The sequence below is a fragment of the Amblyraja radiata genome, chromosome 46 (genome assembly GCF_010909765.2).
Source record: "Amblyraja radiata isolate CabotCenter1 chromosome 46, sAmbRad1.1.pri, whole genome shotgun sequence".
NCBI lineage: Eukaryota > Metazoa > Chordata > Chondrichthyes > Rajiformes > Rajidae > Amblyraja > Amblyraja radiata.
In genome coordinates, this window is record NC_046001.1 from 6,929,073 (window position 1) to 6,947,777 (window position 18,705).

At 44.6% G+C, this 18,705-nt stretch overlaps 2 protein-coding genes and 1 long non-coding RNA gene across 14 annotated transcripts in view; 2 read left to right on the plus strand and 1 right to left on the minus strand.

The window, feature by feature from the left end:
• Positions 1–1,604, plus strand: part of LOC116968711 (zinc finger CCCH domain-containing protein 10-like) — a 52,844-nt gene extending 51,240 nt beyond the window's left edge. For 10 of the 11 annotated variants that reach the window (XR_004410515.1, XR_004410514.1, XR_004410517.1 and 7 more), the window contains one exon: positions 68–311. Coding sequence is in view for 8 of the 11 variants with exons in the window: in XM_033015489.1 (XP_032871380.1) it covers positions 68–190 (123 nt within the window). In the remaining 3 variants the exon portion in view is untranslated. Of the gene's footprint in view, positions 1–67; positions 312–1,154 lie in introns of those variants that run through there. The other variant, XM_033015490.1, reaches the window with a different exon arrangement.
• Positions 408–15,490, minus strand: LOC116968713. Its single transcript, XR_004410521.1, has 3 exons — positions 15,479–15,490; positions 14,917–14,926; positions 408–511 (listed from the first exon to the last, which is right to left on the minus strand). It is a non-coding gene; the product is annotated as an uncharacterized LOC116968713 (long non-coding RNA).
• Positions 8,898–18,705, plus strand: part of esyt1 (extended synaptotagmin 1) — a 79,411-nt gene continuing 69,603 nt past the window's right edge. For both annotated transcript variants that reach the window (XR_004410510.1, XM_033015464.1), the window contains exon 1: positions 8,898–9,786. Coding sequence is in view for 1 of the 2 variants with exons in the window: in XM_033015464.1 (XP_032871355.1) it covers positions 9,460–9,786 (327 nt within the window). In the remaining variant the exon portion in view is untranslated. The remainder of the gene's footprint in view (positions 9,787–18,705) is intronic.

Sequence of the window (18,705 nt, forward strand, 5' to 3'; positions counted from 1 at the left end):
ACAAGGAAGAACTTGCATTTCATCTGTTGCAAGTTTCATACTTTACCATTTTCTTCTCCCTTTACAGTGCTTATTCCTGCTTGATTGGCAGTTCCACAGGCACAGTGGCTCTACCTTGTCCAATGGCCTCTTTAATCTGGATGTGAATATTAAGGACATCACACATCTATTCTCGCATCCAACCACGTGACTAGAAAGCAAATGGGAGATTTTTTCTCTCCCTAAAACATTTGTGCAAGTATCTAGTATTCTGTAAAGTAGACTAAAATGCTGGAGAAACTCAGTGGGTGAGGCAGCATCTATGGAGCGAAGGAATAGGTGACGTTTCGGGTCGAGACCCTTCTTCAAGTATTCTGTAAAGTCATTTTGCAACCTCGGGACACATAACTTTATTATAAGTGTTTTCGCATAGTGTCGTCATGTTCCAGTCAACTTGCACGATGAAGAGAAATTATTAGATTGGCTGGTTTTTTTAGGTGATAAATTTTGGCCAAGAACCTAGGGAGAACGGCTATATATATACATCCCCTCTCATCTTTTCTAAATTCAAGTGAATACAAGCCCAGTCACTCCATTCTTTCATCATATGACAGTCTTGCCATCCCGGGAATTAACCCTCGTGAACCTATGTTACACTCAATAGCAAGAATGTCCTTCCTCAAATTAGACCAAAACTGCACACTGCACTCCAGGTGTGGTCTCAATGTGGTGTTAATTTCTTATTTCCAAATGTTTCATCAACTCCCTTCAAACCCATCATTGGTGACTGTAATTCATTTATCCGCATTGTTCTACAAAATGTTATAGCTTATTTCTATTTCATTGTATTTATATGTATAAAGGCTATTTTTATTCATTGTGTTTCTATGTAATGTTTAGAAAAATTATAATACTGAAAATGAGATGCCAGCAGATAATCAATGTATCATGGAATAATTGATTTGTTTATTTTTACAACCCAAAAACCTGTGAACGCAATGATATTTATTTTCTTGTTAAAATAAAGATTTTTTTGAACTGGAGTCTTTTTTCGTCTATTTTTGTTATTTTTAGTACGTTTTAAAAGTTTGTGTAAATGTTTTCTGGTTTGTTTTATGTGTGGGAGAGGAAGGGGTTCGGGGGAAACTTTTTTTCAATCTCTTACCTTGCCGGAGATGCGATTGTTTTCCGGGTCGTATCTCCGGTCGCTCTGCGGCCTAACATCGTGGAGCTGGCGGGCTCGCTCGGGACGGACTTTGAACCCCACCGCGGGGCCGTGGACTTACCATCGGAGCCGATCCCTTGCCTGGGATCGACGCTCCAACCGCGGCCTGCGTATTTCACCATCGGGAGCTCGCAGTCTCGGGTAGATGCCTGGAGCTCCAACGACACAGAAGGTTTCAACCAGCCCCGACCTGGGGTCAGATCACTGGCACGGGGGAGCTGACGAGGAGGGCTCGTCATATGGCAGTATGATCCCCCCGACAACGTAAGGCTTACGGCCCCCGACCGCGGGAGAACAAAGAAGGGAAGAGATTGAACTTTTTTTTTTGCCTTCCATCACAGTGAAGAATGTGGAGGAGTCACTGTGGTGGATATTTATGTTAAAACGTATTTTGTGTGTTCTGTTGCTTTTTATTTGTATGACTGACTTGGCAAATTAAATTCTTTGTATATTGCAAAACATACTTGGTTAATAAAGTAAGATTTCAAGCACTTTTATGCTGGGCACTACTGCATGTTGACGGCCTGACGCAATAAAAATAATCAACTTCCAACTATGTTATGGCAAATCAAGCCACCAAAGACATAAAGCAGACCTTTCCTTTAATTCCAAACTAAACCTCCAAGCTTGGCAGGAATTCTTAGAGTTGGTGCAATTCAAGCTGGAGTTGAATAAATGGCACTGCAGTGTGCAGAACAGGGTTCAGGAACATCACTGCCAGGGGACTGCAGCTGTAGAAACAAGGTAGCAAGTTATGAATTGTGCAAACAAATGGTCAGTGAAAAATGAATAATTTGCAGTTGCTGGAAATTTGAAATAAAAAAAAATGGAATGGGCTGGAACACACAGCATTTCGATCCGAATCTGTTGAGAGAAAAACTTAACCACTTGGTTTAGTTTAAAGATACAGCATGGAAACAGGCCCTTCAGCCCACCGAGTCTGCATCGACTAGCGATCCCTGCACATTAACACAAGCCTACACACACTAGGGGCAATTTACACTTATACTATGGATGCAAACCCAAGCCAATTAACCTACAAACCTGTACGTCTTTGGAATGTGGGCGGAAATCGAAAATCTCTGAGAAAACCCACGGGGAGAACGTACAAACTCCGTACAGACAGGATCGAACCCGGCTCTCTACCGCTGCAAGAGCTGTTGGGCAGCAACTAAGACTAGTGCGCCACTGTACTGCCCTTAGGTTGAAGATTTTGTCAGAACTGGCAGAAAATAAAAATTTGACTTACAAAGTGGGGGTGGACAGGACAAATGGAATATCTGTGAATGAGTGATGTCATTGGGATAGAATGTGGAGGGCTTCCATTTGATGGAGGAAGTGGAGAGAGAATAAGAACAAAACCCATGAAATGAGGGCCATCGGAGAGTGAGTGCATAAGAATTCCAAAGTTGTGAAGGGCAAGTTTCAGCCTGAACATACAATTGGTACATTATAGATTACTAATCAAATTGGTCGAAATTCGATAAATGGAAGATTTCAACAACAAGCTTGACCTATTTCAAACATTTACTATACTCTGAAAAATCCATACAGAAGCGATTGAAGGAGTCTGATAAAGGGGTAGAGATTGTAACAGCCTTTCATGTCTTTGGTCCAATTGAAAATGTGTCAATGAACTCAACCACATAAATGAGCTTTCATAAGCCATAGAAGCAGAATTAGGGCATTTTGCCCATTGAGTCTGCTCCATCATTTGATCATGGCTGATCTATCTTTCCCTCTCAACCATATTCTCTTCCTTCTCCCTGTAACCTTTGACACCCTTACTAAGCAACAATCTTCTCAATCTCCACTTTAAAAATACCCAATGACTTGGCCTCCACGACTGTCTGTGGCAATGAATACCACAGATTCACCACTCTGAAAATAAATTCCTAATCTTTCTCAAGGTACATCCTTTTATTTTTAGGATGTTCCTTCTGGTCATAGACTCGCACTAGTGGAAACATCCTCTCCACATCCACTCTATCCAGGCTTTCCATTATTTATGTATTTTTCAGTATCTTGCAGGGTTCAAAACAAGCAAAAAGTGCAATTGGGAAAATATTTTATTTCACAAGTAGTTGCGAACAGTCAGCATTGTTGGACATAATTCTCAACTACAATATTTACTGAGCAGGCAATGGCAGTAGTTTTCATGTGGAGTAACCATATTGCAGAATTGTAAATTAGTGCCAGCTGCTCTTTCTGTCTCCCCATATTTCAGTATCTAAAATTGTGCAAAATATCATTGTTTGTAAATAGAAACTAGGTCTACTTTTAAATATATACCTAATGTGATCCAAATCAGATTTGCATTGAATATTAACATTTGAATTTCACCTAAAGGCATTTTGCAAATTCTTGAATTTAATCTGATGATTGTGCAGGTTAGTCTTCAGATGATGTTACATATGACGCACAGAGATTACACAGCCTTTACCTAGATCCACAATCAGATATGGAAATCCCAAACAAAAAGCATTCATGCCAGTCAAAGCTTTTGGGTATTAAACAGAAGACAATCCAATGGTTGGAGTCTGCAGAAGGATCCCAACCCATAATGTCACCTATCCATGTTCTCCAGAGATACCCCCTGACCCGCCGAGTTGCTCCAGCACTTTATGTGTTTTTTGACAATGGTTGGAGGCATACCTTGCATAAAGGAAGATAACTGGTAATTGGAAGTCCATCATTTGGTCCTCAGACATCTCTACAGGAGTTCCTCAACAAAGTGTCCTGTACCTACTTGCATGTTCTCAAAGCTGCTGGGCAAGTTCCACATTAACAAACTCATTACAAAGGCCTAGTTGCTTAATGTGCTGATAACAGTCCTGATTAAGCAATTTCAATTCAGCCTATGTCTATCACGGATGTCCTCTTTGTTCTACACATTCCTCCTCCACATCTACTGAAAACTAACTTACATATTTTTCCTTCCCAATTCTGATGAACAATTTCAGACCTAAAACATTAAAGGGTGCTTCATGACCTGCTAATCCCCCCACATGTTCTGTTTTGTATTTCAAGAGAGTTTATTGTCATGTGTCCCAGATAGGACAATGAAATTCTTGCTTTGCTTCAGCACAACAGAATATAGTAGGCATAAATAAATATAGAACAGATCAGTGTGACCATATACCATTGAATATATATATATATATATATATATATATATACTAGACCAAGTGCAGACCCATTGAGTCTGTTCCCCCAACGTGCGGTTGTGGGGGGGGGGCGGCATGCAGCGTCTAACTACTAACTACCCACCCCCGCACTCACGCTAATGGAGGGGAGAGGGGGGAGGAGAGAGGGGTGCTGAGAGGGGCGGTGGGGAGCAGGGAGGGAAGGGGGTAGGGGTGTCTGGAGGGGAGGGGGGTTTAGGGGAGGAGAGAAAAAGAGGGGGGAGAAGAGGAGAGGGGGGGAGAGGACGGGGGGGGGGAGGGGAGGAGAGGAGGGGGGAGAGAGGACGGGGGGGGGGGGAGAGGAGGGGGAGGGGAGGAGAGGAGATGAGAGGGGGGAGAGAGAGAGAGGAGGGGAAGAGAGAAAGTGCCTTTTTACTTCAACCCAAACCCAAACAACCATTTGCAGGCAGTGCTTTTTTACCTCTAACCATATTTTCATTTTCAAACCAAATTAAGGGTACTCACAGTGCTGTAGACATTTGTCATTCAGAGCTCTGATTGAGGCACACCACTTACAGAGACTGATTGAGGCACACCATTTGCAGAGACTGATTGAGGCACACCACTTCCTGGTTTTATAGTCTCTCCCCCTCCCTCCAGCAGGGGCAGCAGAGAGAATGGGGAATTTTGTAAAAACATTAATATCTCTGTCAATTTTCATCGACGGGAAAAATCCTTGGCACACATGCGGCGGAGGGGGGCTCTGAGCGAGGTGGCCAAAAATGAGGGCCGTAGGTGGCGGCGTTCTCTCGGAAATCACAGCACAGATGGCCAAAACCGGTCAAGAACAGACTTTTAGTAATATAGAAGATACTAGACCAAGTGCAGACCCATTGGGTCTGTTCCCCCAACGTGCGGTTGTGGGGGGGGTGAGGCGGCATGCAGCGTCACACACACTAACTATCCCTCCCCCCCCCCCCGCACTCACGCTAATTACACCCCTTGATATATTAATATTATTAATTTGCTCCTTTTACCCCATAACCACCCTATCTACTGACGCATAGCCCCCAACTTGCAGTCACATCTAGAGAGGGAGGGGGGGGGCGGGGTTAGAGAGTGAGGGCAGAGAGAGAAGGGGCAGAGACAGAGAGAGAGACAGAGGGGCAAGAGGGATGGGGGGTGGAGAGGAGGAGAAGAGGGAGGGTGGGTGAGGGGGGAAAGGTGGGGGAGGATGGGAGGAGAGGGGGAGAGAGAGGGGGTGAGGGAGAGGTAGGGAGGGTAGGGGGTGTGGAGGGGAGGGAGGGAGGGTGATGGAGGGGCGAGAGGGGGGTGAGGAGGGGGTGTGTGGAGGGGTTTAGGGGAGGGGAGGAGAGGGAGAAAAAGAGGTTAGAGAGAAAGGGGGGAGGAGGGGTGGGAGAGGAGAGGGGGGGAGAGAGGGAGGGAGGGAGGAGGGGGAAGATGAGAGGGGGGGTGATGGGGAGGGGGAGAGAGAGAGGAGGGGAGAGAGAGAGGGAGAGAGACGGGGGGAAAGAGAGAGAGGTGGGGAGAAAGAGGGGAGAGAGAGAGAGGGGGTGTCTTTTTACTTCAACCCAAACAACCATTTGCAGGCAGTGCTTTTTTCCCCTCAAACTAACCATATTTTCATTTTCAAACCACATTATGGGTACTCACAGCTGTGGAGACATTTGTTCAGTGTTATTCAGAGCTCTGATTGAGGCACGCCATTTGCAGAGACTGATTGAGGCACACCACTTGCAGAGACTGATTGAGGAACACCACTTGCAGAGACTGATTGAGGCACACCACTTCCTGGTTTTATAGTCCCTCCCCCTCCCTCCAGCAGGGGCAGCAGAGAGAATGGGGAATTTTGTAAAAACATTAATATCTCTGCCATTTTTCATCGACGGAAAAAATCCTCAGCACACATGCGGCGGAGGGGGGCTCTGAGCGAGGTGGCCAAAAATGACGGTCGTAGGTGGTGGCGTTCTCTCGGAAATCGCAGCACAGAAGGCCAAAAGCGGTCAAGAACAGAGATTTAGTAATATAGATATAAGATATACACACACACATAAATAAGCAGATAAAGTGCAACGGGCTATCAATGTTCAGATTTTTGTTGTGTTTAATAGTCTGATGGCTGTGGGGAAGCAGCTGTTCCTGAACCTGGATGTTACAGATTTCAGGCTACTGTACCTTCTACCTGATGGCAGCGGGGAGATGAGTGTGTGGCCAGTATGGTGTGGGTCCTTGATGATGCTGCCAGCCTTTTTGAAGCAGCGACTGCGATAGATCCCCTCGATGGTAGGGAGGTCAGAGCCGATGATGGACTGGGCAGTGTTTACAACTTTTTGCAGTCTTTTCCGCTCCTGGGCGCTCAAATTGCCGAACCAAGCCACGATGCAACCGGTCAGCATGCTCTCTACTGTGCACCTGTAGAGGTTCGAGAGAGTCCTCATTGACATACCGACTCTCCGTAAACTTCTCAGGAAGTAGAGGCGCTGATGTGCTCTCTTTATAATTGCATCAGTGTTCTCAGACTAGGAGAGATCTTCAGAGATATGCACGCCCAGGAATTTGAAGCTCTTGACCCTCTCCACCATCAACCCGGTTATATAAACGGGACTGTGGGTCCCCATCCTACCCCTTCCAATGTCCACAATCAGTTCCTTGGTTTTGCTGGTGTTGAGAGCCAGGTTATTGTGCTGGCACCATTTGGTCAAACGGTCGATCTCACTTCTATACTCTGACTCATCTCCATCAGTGATACGTCCCACAACAGTGGTGTCGTCAGCGAACTTGATGATGGAGTTCGCACTATGTCCAGCTACACAATCATGAGTATAGAGTGAGTACAGCTGAACACGCAGCTTTGAGGTGCTCCCGTGTTGATTGATATCAAGGATGACACATTTCCACTAATACGGACAGACTGTGGTCTGTGAATGAGGAAGTCGAGGATCCAATTGCAGAGGGGTGCGCAGAGACCCAGTTCTGCGAGCTTGGTAACCAGCTTGGAGGGGATGATGGTGTTAAACGCCGAGCTGTAATCAATGAATAACAGCCTGACATATGAGTTTTTGTTGTCCAAGTGGTCCAGAGCGGAGTGGAGAGCCAGGGAGATCGCATCCACCGTTGATCTGTTGTGGCGGTAAGCGAACTGCAGTGGGTCCAGGTTCTTGTCGGGGTATGAGTTGATTTGCACCATGATCAACCTCTCAAAGCACTTCATCACCACCGGCGTTAGTGCCACTGGGCGATAGTCATTGAGGCACGTCACCTTGCTCTTCTTGGGCACCGGTATTATTGATGCCCTTTCAAAGCAGGTGGGGACCTCAGACCTCAGAAGTGAGAGGTTGAAAATGTCCGTAAAAACTCCAGCCAGTTGGTCCGCACAGGTTTTTACACGACCGGGTATACCATCAGGTCCAGGTGCTTTTCCGGGGTTCACCCCTCTGAAGGATTTTATGATGTTGACCTCTGTGACCGTGACAGAAATACCATCTCAGCAAATGGGGGCTCGGGAAGGCACATCAGTATTCTCCCTATCAAAGCGTGCGTAAAACGCATTGAGCTCGCCAGGGAGTGATGTTTCGCCGACATTCGAGCTGCCTCCTGGTTTCGCCTTGTAGGAGGTGATGGTATTCAGGCCCCGCCACAGCTGCCGAACATCTGTTTCATCCTCCAGTTTAGAAGTTCCTTTTGGCCTTTTTGATGGCCTTACCAAGGTCGTATCTGGACTTCTTGTAGACCACTGTATCATCAGACATGAATGCCCGGTGTCTGGTCTTCAGAAGAGTGCGGATCTCATAGTTCATCCAAGGCTTCGGATTGGGAAACACTCAGAAAGTTTTTGTTGGAATGCAGTCCTCCACACATTTCTTTATGAAGTCTGTAACGAAGGTGGCGTATTCAATCAGGTCCCTGAACATTGCCCAGTCTAGACTCCAAACAGTCCTAAACTTTTTTTTCAGCAGGATTAACTAGCAACAAAATTGCACTGGACATGTACATGGCAACAGGGAAATGTTGCTATAAATGAATCGTGATCTGGAACAACATTTGAAGTATTCGGCAAGATTGAAATTAAACGAGTTGAATGGATATTGATCTATTTGGGTGAATTTCGTTGCCTGATAGTGAAATTCCCTCTCCCACACACGTGGGATCAATGCACTATTTCACGTTTGGTGCGTGTGCCACTTCCTTTAGGGGTATTGACGACGCTATAAACATGCAAAGAAAACTGGAATTCCTCAGTAATATTTCACAACGAATCTATAGTGAATAAATATGCTGCTATTTAACGTGGCAAGCAGGTAAGTTACTTGAGGCGGCTTTCTATCTGGCGGTGTGATGCCTGACATAGTACTCGGTGTCTTGGTTCAGCTGCCTGCCTTTGACAGCCCCGCAGGTCAGTTTTCAAAACTATACAAAAGTGCGTGGGAACAAGATGGCACTGATATTTAATATAAAAACTGCGCCCAACACTGAACGGATATGACGGAAGTTCAATCGAATCGGGTGAATGTGGAGGCTAGAGGGTCCGCTCGGCAGTTCGGAACTAAACTTTTTAGATCGAGACAAAGAAAACCCCACACTGGCGAAAGCAAGGTCCTCATCAAAGTGACCGTTCTGCGCGATGAATTAAATAGTTTCCTCGAAGTGGGGCTTTTTTTTATAGCGTTGAAAGTGTTGATCGAACTGAAATGTGCAAGCACGTCTTAATTCACCAAAAAATGAGAAAAGAGTCAGTGCAGATAATCTGAGTGAAGGATGCAGTGAGGATGCAGACACCAGCAACGCCCTCCAGGAAAAGGCAAGGGCTATATAAGTGGGAGGGACGAGAAGTGAGGTTCACTTCTTCCTTCCCGCTGACAAGCGGTGGGCCAGCTCTGTGGCCAGCTCCTTCCGCGACCGCGCGACGCTGCCATCTCGCTGCAACGCCGGAGCGCGGCTTCTCTGCGGAGGTGGGAAAGGCACGGCAGCTGCTCGCGCTGAGATGACTGTCAGCGTCCTTCACTGAATCAGTCTACTTTTTTTTTTTTAATTGTATGCCGAGTTTTCTTTTTTTCCCCCTTTTATCTTTTTCGTCGTTCAATTGCAAAAAAGCAAAATAAAATTTACCTCATGGAGCCGAACCCCAGCGCTCGCGAGGAGGGGGCGCCGGCCCCGGGTGGCACAAGCCCCGAGGAAGCCGCGGTTCCGAAGCAGGCGGTCACCGACATGATGGCACTGTTCACTCGGTTTGGTAAAACACTCCTGTGGCTCATGCCGATTTATCTGACCGGCTACTTCGGGTTGAGTGTGAGTTTTCTGGTTTTCGGACTGATACTGTGGATGGGCTGGAAAATGCGGAGGGAGAGCAAGTGGAACAAACTGAGGGACAGCTTGCACTTCTTGGAGAACGAAGAGACCGTCACCAGGAAAAGGATAAACAAGAGCCTTCCAGCCTGGGTAAGACACTGACAAGCTTTGTTGCACCCAAAGTGCAAGCGCGTTTAGTTACAAAGTTTCTGTATCTGCAGGGAATCTTAATCCCGGCCAGAAAGAAAAACCCATTGGAAGAAGGTCAATGCGCAGAGTCCGTAGTGCTGACTCCAGATGTAAAATCAAATCTTTGCACCAGATAACTCGACAGCAGTGAAGGTCCCGTTTTTAAATACCAAACGCACGAATAGTATATGTATTCAAGTTTGCAGAGCACTTTGCTTTATACAAAGTCTGGATTTTATGTATATATCTCAGTCCGTGAAGGATGATTAATTGTTCTGCGGATACTGGTGGGAAGTTCCAAAAGGGTGAGATCACAAGCCTGCATTCCGATTAATATACTTGCATTGCACGTCTTTGTTGAAGGATTATTTTTAACTAACATTTTTTTTTGTTTTTAACATGATCGTGATTAAAATTTGTCATGAGAGAGTTGCTGTGCCTGGGGCACTCAAGGAGACAAGGCTTTCTTGCATGTCTTGTGCTAAGGTGGCCGTGAAGCAAAGATACATTGTTCATGTTTGTCACAACTTTTGATACGAGCTTGTAGTTCAATATCGGTCCTAGAGACGCAGCGACCATTCCATTAAAATGTATGTCTTGTCACCAAGACTAACGTCGAAGTGTGTACCATGCCGTTGAAAAAGAAGAAACGCAGAATCTGCGTCTCATGGAGAACTTTTTATAGGATTTAATCGTTGGTGCATTGCTGTTTTGCTGCATCATAAAAAAAAGATGTAGTCCCCACCCATGATTTTCCAGTGGAAGGTAATAAATTAAAGCAAAGAACGAGGGAACATTAAGAGCTCAGTGAGGGACGACCTGCCCCCCCCCCCCCCCCCCCCCCGGGGCTAACGCATGATCCTACTGAGGGAGCAAAACGGGATTCTATGTTGTTACTTTTAATCTTTTTCCTCATTCTTAAGGCATTTTCTCCCTTGATGCTCCCAGAGCCGCACACCACTTCTGTCTGAGAATATTATCTGTCCGAGGAACAGTCCATTCCTGGGGGAGGGGCTTTGCTGATAGGATGACTCAACAAAGGACAGGAGATATGAGCCTGCAATGTACACCATATTTAGCAAAAAAGTGAAACACTGAATTACAAAGTAAAATGCTGTGAAATCAGTTGCAGAGGGCCTACATCATTGACGACAAAATAGGAAAATAAGTGCAAATGAATTGCTGCTTCATCTGGATGAGTTGTTTGAATTACTGGATGGTGGGAAAGAGATAAAAGTGTAGTTGTTTCTGCTGTAGTTGCATGGGAGGGTGCTGTGAGAAGGAGTGCATGTTGATAGAATAGAATTCCTTTTATTGTCATTCAAACAGCTTGGTTTGAACGAAATTGCATTTCTACAGTCTTAACATTGCAAAAAACACCAAGCCACACACTTAACACAGTTTACACAAACATCCATCACAGTGAATCTCCAACACCTCCTCACTGTGATGGAAGGCAAAGTCTTATCTCTTCCCTTTGTTCTTCTCCCACGGTCAAGCAGTCCAACTGCAGCGTCGAGGCGACTGGAGCTCCCGATGTTATAGCCCCCGGCGGGCGATGGTAAGTCCCGCGGCCATTTAAGCCACGGCGGGCGATGTTGGGCCCCGCTCCGAGTCATTTAAACCCCGTGGTTCCGGCGGGAGAAGTTGCCGTTGCAGGAGCTCCGAAAAGCGGTCTCCCACCAGGGACCTGCGAGCTCCCGATGCTCCTGTCCACCGGGACTGTGGGCGGAGCCTCCGAAGTTCCGGAGTCGGGTTGCAGCTGCGCGCCACCACAGCTCCACCCTCTCTGAAGGCGGTCAGCACCGCGATGGCGAGTCCGCAGGCTCCGCGACAGGAACCCTTGGGTTGGTTCCGGCAGGAGGCCACCGCCGGCTCCACGATGTTAGGCCCAACGACACTGGAGACCCGACAGTGAAAAAGTCGGGTCCCCCGTACAGGGAAGAGATTAAATGGTTCCCCCACCCCCACATATACACAGCTAAAAAATAATAAAAACTAGAATTAAAAACATACATTCAATGAGACAAAAATTAAAAAAAGACAGGCGGACTGCGGTCGAGCCACTGCTGTTAGGCGCCGCCACACCACAACACTAGCTAGATGTAGCTAGAATGGTGAACCAGCGAGACCTTTGTAGGTAGAAAGGTATTGGGAAAGGGGAAGAAATTAGTTCTATGGGTTTGACCAGGCTGAAACAATGGTTTTGAAATGTCACTCCAGCTTGGAGGAGGGCAAAGCAAGCTCTGCTGTTGGGTGATAAGGCTGGAGATCTTTGACGAAGTTAGGCCAATGTCTATCTGTCTGGGAGAGATTTAGTGGTGGGGTCATGTTCCAGTTGAAGGCATCAGCAGGTGCCTGAGAGTTCATGTTTGGCCCCTGAGGAAATATGTCAAACAAGTCTTTGTCAATAGAATTGATGATTGTGTTTTCCTTGGAGACTGGAGGGTTGCAATTTCAGAGTGGGTTGGGTTAGGGTGAGTAAGAATAATTGAAACTTTTTTCTCATTCTCATATTTCCAGCAATTGTATTGAATTTCACAATTCTAGCATTGTTTGTTTCCCCTCCTCTGTTCTCATTAGTCTCCTTTTATTTGCGCCTCTTGCAGATGGGTCAGCTGCTTCTCTGGCACCAACAACCTTTGCATCATTCACTTTCTAGATCTTTTGCTTTCTTCCCTCCCTCTCCCACTTTGTAACTTGGTGTTTGATTTCTAACTTCTCCTGGTTTTGGCGAAAGGTTATCAACCTGAACCATTAACTCTGTTTATCTCTTCTCAGATGCTGCCTGACCCGCAGATATGCCCATGTTTTATTCATATTTCGGGTTTCCAGTATCTGCAGCAATTGTTAATATCCTGTTTCAAATCCATTGAGGTTCATACATGATTTTTTTTCTATCGGGCACAACAAAGCTTGCCAGTGTCTTACCCAGTCATGAAATTGCCAGAGGTACTTTATGTGTTATCTATTTTTGGACACAGTGCCAAAGTTGGAACACAACCCAGTTTTGCAGCATTTTCCAACAGTGTGTATAGATCTGCCCCTCCTGTACATTGTGATCTTTGTACAAATAATAGTTCCTGTGCTCTTCCACATAAATGTTCAAGCCTGTTTTGCTAAGTTTAAGAAATCTGACACCTAGTTTGCATATGGTTTGTTGAGCATTCAAAATGTCATTTTCATGTGCTAATCATTAATATCAAATATAAAGTTGCCATTTGTAGATGAAAATTGGATCAAGAAGCTAATATTGATAGTGTACAATATATCCAAGCATTGTAGGGCTGTGGATTACAGTAATAAGGATGGGTGGGGTGTGAAGACAAAATTTGGAACTGAAAATTGAGTTATTGCTTAACTAGAAACCAGTGCAGGGGCGATGGGTAAATAGTACCTTGCAGCTTGGGACATGGGCACAAAAGGTTTATGGAGTATTGAATGATGGAATGCAATAGAATTGTCAAATCTGGAGGCAATAAAGCACGAATGAAGGTTTTATCATCAAAGAAGTTGGGCAGCAACGGATTTCATCCTGTTACAGAGATGGAAATGGGAGGCCCTAGCTCACTGTGGGGTCAAATATGACACTAGGCTTAAACATTAGCTTTGGTTTCAGACATTTGTCAGAGGGATAGAGTCAGTGGTGATGGAAAGCAGTTTGTGTCGGGGACTGAAGACTGACTTGGATCTTTCCAATGGTGATTTGGCAGAAGTTTCTACCCTTCCAGTCCCAGATAAGAATAAACAGTGACAATTTAGGATTTGGGACAATTTAGTGGAGGGATGGAGAGTGGTGATGTTATGTAGAGTTGGATATTGCAAGAGTGTGTGGCAATTGAACTTTTTGTATTTAGATGAGAAATAAAATTATTTCTTCAATCATTTCATGGTATCTTGGAACACTTTTTTTGGGTAACATAGCAGGGGCAACAAACTTGATTATGGAGGTATTCATAGAAGTGGTCCTGGAAATGAGGTACAATTCTAGGAGGCTGCAACTTGCTTGAGGAACAAAAACTGTACATGTTTAAAATTCCTGTGAACCATGTGAGTTTAAAGGGAGCAAGAGATAGAACCTAGTGAGCTTCAGTGTGTGTGTTTCAAATTGACCCCCTGCTGTTCCTGACCCCGTCTGGCTGCACTATGGAGTGTGAACCTACACTGCACACTCCACTCACAATCTCGAGCCCTGGTTCATGCTCTAGCCTAATGAGTGAGCCTGATCCATCAGCATTTCCGAACAATTGGATGCTGTATTTATTGGAAATTATGCTTCATAATATAATTTACAAAGAAGAATTGGATCACATTGAAACACGGAAGCACAAGGAACTGCAGGTGCTGGTTAGCAAAAAAAAAAAGACCAATCAGTCTGAAGAAGGGCCCTGACCTGAAACATCCCCTAATCATGTCCTCCAGAGATGTTGCCTGACTTGCTGAGTTACTCCAGCACTGTCTTTTTCCCCACATTGAAACAATGTTCTATTTCATTATAGGTAGACACAAAATGCTGGAGTAACTCAGCGGGTGAGGCAGCATCTCTGGAGAGAAGGAATGGGCGATGTTTCATTTCATTATCTTTCTCTGCATCTGCCTGCCTCTTCTCCCCACCCTCCAGCATTTCTCCTTTCTACCTTCACTATTTTAACTGATAGCTAGCCCGAGAGGTAAATTACTTTGACGTGAAGAACTTGTCTTACTCCAGGAGCAATATGTATGTAATTGAAAACCAGCCATCCAGACAGCTTTTCAATTGATTTTTCACCAGATTGCTGCAATCGGAAACAATGTTTCATTATTTGATGACATTAGCAGATTGTACCTGACATTGGCAAAACTATCATTAAAACATATCAGTGATTATTAATTCCCAAGTTTCACAGCAAGTAACTTACTGATTCATTGAAATATTTGGCAAGGGGATATCAATGTTTAGGCCCAGGCAAAAGAAGCAGCTTCTGTCTAACTTTACTTATTAATGTCATGTGTAAACATTCTCTGGACTTTACTCTATTTTGTGTTTAAATAATTTAGGAATTATACAGGTTAGTTTTTCGGAAAGGCCCTGAATGCATTTGATGTTGAGACAGTTTGCTATCTTTTCCCCCTTTTAAAAAAAAAAACCTGCATTTTGAGACATTGCCAGAGTGGAGATAGTTGGCAAAATCCCCAGTCAATCAAGCTTAGTGCTCACTGCTACAAGTAACAGATCAATTTTATGCACAATTTATATGCAGCAAACTTTCTTTGGAGAAATTGAAATATTTTTTGTTTCCTCTGCTCAATCTGACTCTTTTCTGAGCAAATTAACTCTTCCCATTCGGCAATGAATGATTTGTTGTGTCATAACTCACCCCTCATAACTCACTAGCTGACTGTGTTGTCAAAACATAGTTTGCATTTGAAGGAAATATTTTGTTAAATTGCCATCAGCTGAATGGCTGATTTACTAATTTAGTAGCAGGCTCCACAGAGGAAGTGGGTGGATACACAGACAAAATTACAGGGATATGTGGGAAGAGGAGAAATGGGATTAACTACTTTTCTCTTTAAAGGAATCATTACAGGTGATTTAGTTTAGACATACAGTGCGGAAACAGGCCTTTCATCCTACAATTTTTACATTTACCAAGCCTATTAACCTACAAACCTCTACATCTTTGGAGTGTGGAAGGAAACCGATTATCCCAGAGTAAACCCACGCAAGTCACGGGGAGAACATACAAACTCTGTACAGACCGCACCTGTACTCGGGATCGAACCTGGGTCTCCGGCGCTGCATTTGCTGTAAGGCAGCAACTCTACCGCTGTGCCACCGTGACCGCCAATGAACCAATCAGTTTCTTCTGAACAGTATTCCGTGTCTGAGAAGGTTGCAGAAGTTCTGATTCTAATATTAGCTTCTGTGTCACTAGTTTTCAGTTTGGTCATCTAACTCTGTCATTAACCTCAGGTTAGAAATAAACAACTGATATATTTACAAAGGGGGTTTAAGCACTGTGTGCACAATACAGGGACTAAAGGTGTGGAATTTGATCCCAACAATCTGGGATTGGAATGTGGGTATTGGGATATCAACAGACTGTCTCCGATTCATTAGGGGTTATAATTATCTAAAGTATAATATAGAAGACTTTTGAATCACCACAATTTTTAAATGGAGGATAACGATATGGAAACATAGACCAATTAAGAAGACTTGGCTCACTTTTAGAGACATAGAAACATAGAAAAAAGGTGCAGGAGGAGGCCATTTGGCCCTTCGAGCCAGCACCACCATTCATTGTGATCATGGCTGATCGTCCCCTATCAATAACCCGTGCCTGCCTTCTCCCCATATCCGTTGACTCCACTCGCCCCTAGAGCTCTATCTAACTTTCTTAAATCCATCCAGTGACATGGCCTCCACTGCCCTCTGTGGCAGGGAATTCCATAAATTCACAACTCTCTGGGTGAAAACGTTTTTTCTCACCTCAGTCTTAAATGGCCTCCCCTTTATTCTAAGACTGTGGCCCCTGGTTCTGGACTCGCCCAACATTGGGAACATTTTTCCTGCATCTAGCTTGTCCAGTCCTTTTATAATTTTATATGTTTCTATAAGATACCCCCTCATCCTTCTAAACTCCAGTGAATACAAGCCTAGTCTTTTCAATCTTTCCTCATATGACAGTCCCGCCATCCCAGGGATCAATCTCGTGAACCTACGCTGCACTGCCTCAATCACAAGGATGTCCTTCCTCAAATTAGGAAACAAACTGTACACAATACTCCAGATGTGGTCTCACCAGAGCCCTGTACAAATGCAGAAGAACCTCTTTACTCCTATACTGAAATCCTCTTGTTATGAAGGCCAACATTCCATTAGCTTTCTTCACTGCCTGCTGTACCTGCATGCCAACTTTCAAGGACACCCAGGTCTCGCTGCACCTCCCCCTAACCTAACCCCATTGAGATAATAATCTGCCCCCTTGTTTTTGCCGCCAAAGTGGATAACCTCACATTTATCTATATTATACTGCATCTGCCACACATCTGCCCACACACTCAACCTGTCCAGGTCGCCCTGTAACATCCTAACATCCTCTTCACAGTTCACACTGCCACCCAGCTTTGTGTCATCCGCAAACATGCTAGTGTTGCTCCTAATTTCCTCTTCCAAATCATTAATATATATGGTAAACAGTTGCGGCCCCAACACCAAGCCTTGCGGCACTCCATTCGCCACTGCCTGCCAATCTGAAAACGACCTGTTCACTCCTACTCTTTCCTTCCGGTCTGCCAACCAATTTTCTATCCATGTCAACACCCTACCCCCAATACCATGTGCTCTGATTTTAGTCACCAGTCTCCCATGCGGGACCTTATCAAAGGCTTTCTGAAAGTCTAGATGCACTACATCCACTGGCTTCCCTTCATCCATTTTACTTGTCACATCCTCAAAAAATTCCAGAAGATTAGTCAAGCATGATTTCCCTTTCATAAATCCATGTTGACTTGGACTAATCCTTTTATTGCTATCCAAATGCCCCATTATTACCTCTTTAATAATTGACTCCAGCACCTTTCCCATCACCGAAGTCAGGCTAACTGGTCTGTAATTCCCCGTTTTCTCTCACTCCTTTCTTCTAACATTAGCTATCCTCCAATCCACAGGAACTGATCCTGAATCTATTGAACATTTAAAAATGATCACCAATGCGTCCACTATTTCTAGAGCTACCTCTCTGAGGACCCTGGGATGCAGACCATCAGGCCCAGGAAACTCCCAATTTATTTCCTCATCTCCACGGATTGAGCTGATCCTAGTCAGAACATTTTGAATTGCTATAATTGGCCTTGTTTTTGTATTTGGGAACAAGGGGAGGGGGTGGTAGGAGGAAGAAATAACCAGTAAATGCTAGAAAGTGTGTGTCTTGAAAGAATAGATCTTGGTGACTGAATAACTGAACTTGGGCCTGTGCAGAAAGAATAGCCACTTGGGAGAGGGAATGAGGAGTGTGTCTTTTGGGCAAAGTAGTGGATATAGTTGTTGAGGAAAAATGGTGGCAATTGCTCCCTGAATATTAAGTTTTAGAGCTTTAAAAGCGTTCCATGCCTGTGATCTGTTTTGTAATGTCCTGCTTTTTTCTTTGGGGTCGGCCCTGGTCAGCTAATCCCAGGTGAGAAATTGGTTATCCCTAAAGATGAAAGCACGTGGTGTCCTGATCCCTCTTTCAAATCTTTCCTATTGTGCCTGAAAAATCACTTGTTTTATTTTCTACATATTTCTCAAGTTTTGGAAACAACTTTTTCATACCTTCGTGCCAGCTTTGCACTTCCACATGTTTTCCATTAGTTGCTGTGACTCATTCAATGAATTGGTGCCAATAAACTTTAGAGGAGAGAAAGGGAGGAAGGCAGTGTATTATATATGATTCATGTCTTGTGTGATACTCTTGAGTTTATTCTCAACAACCCACAGCCTCATTGTTAGCTCTTCAATCACTAGGAGTTGTCATTAAGCATGGGGGAAGAGAGATGGGTAGATGGAGCTATGCAGCACCATGAATCCTATCAGAATTTTGCCAGTTTCAGTGAGATATCCTCATTTTTATGAACTCCAGAGGATACAGAACCAGTCTACTCAATCTCGCCTCTTGTGGCAAATCTGCCACCCTCTGTGTCAAGTACATGCTTTTTGCTTAAGGAGACCAAAACTGTCAATATTACACCAGGTGCGGTCTCAAAAACCTTGCATATGCAACAAGATTCCTCTATTGTCAAATCTTCTGGTTAGAAAGGCTAACCTACCATTTGCCCTCTTAATCACTTGGACTTACAACATTGTATACAAGCACGCCTTGGATCCCTTTGATCATTATTATCTAATCTCTCATT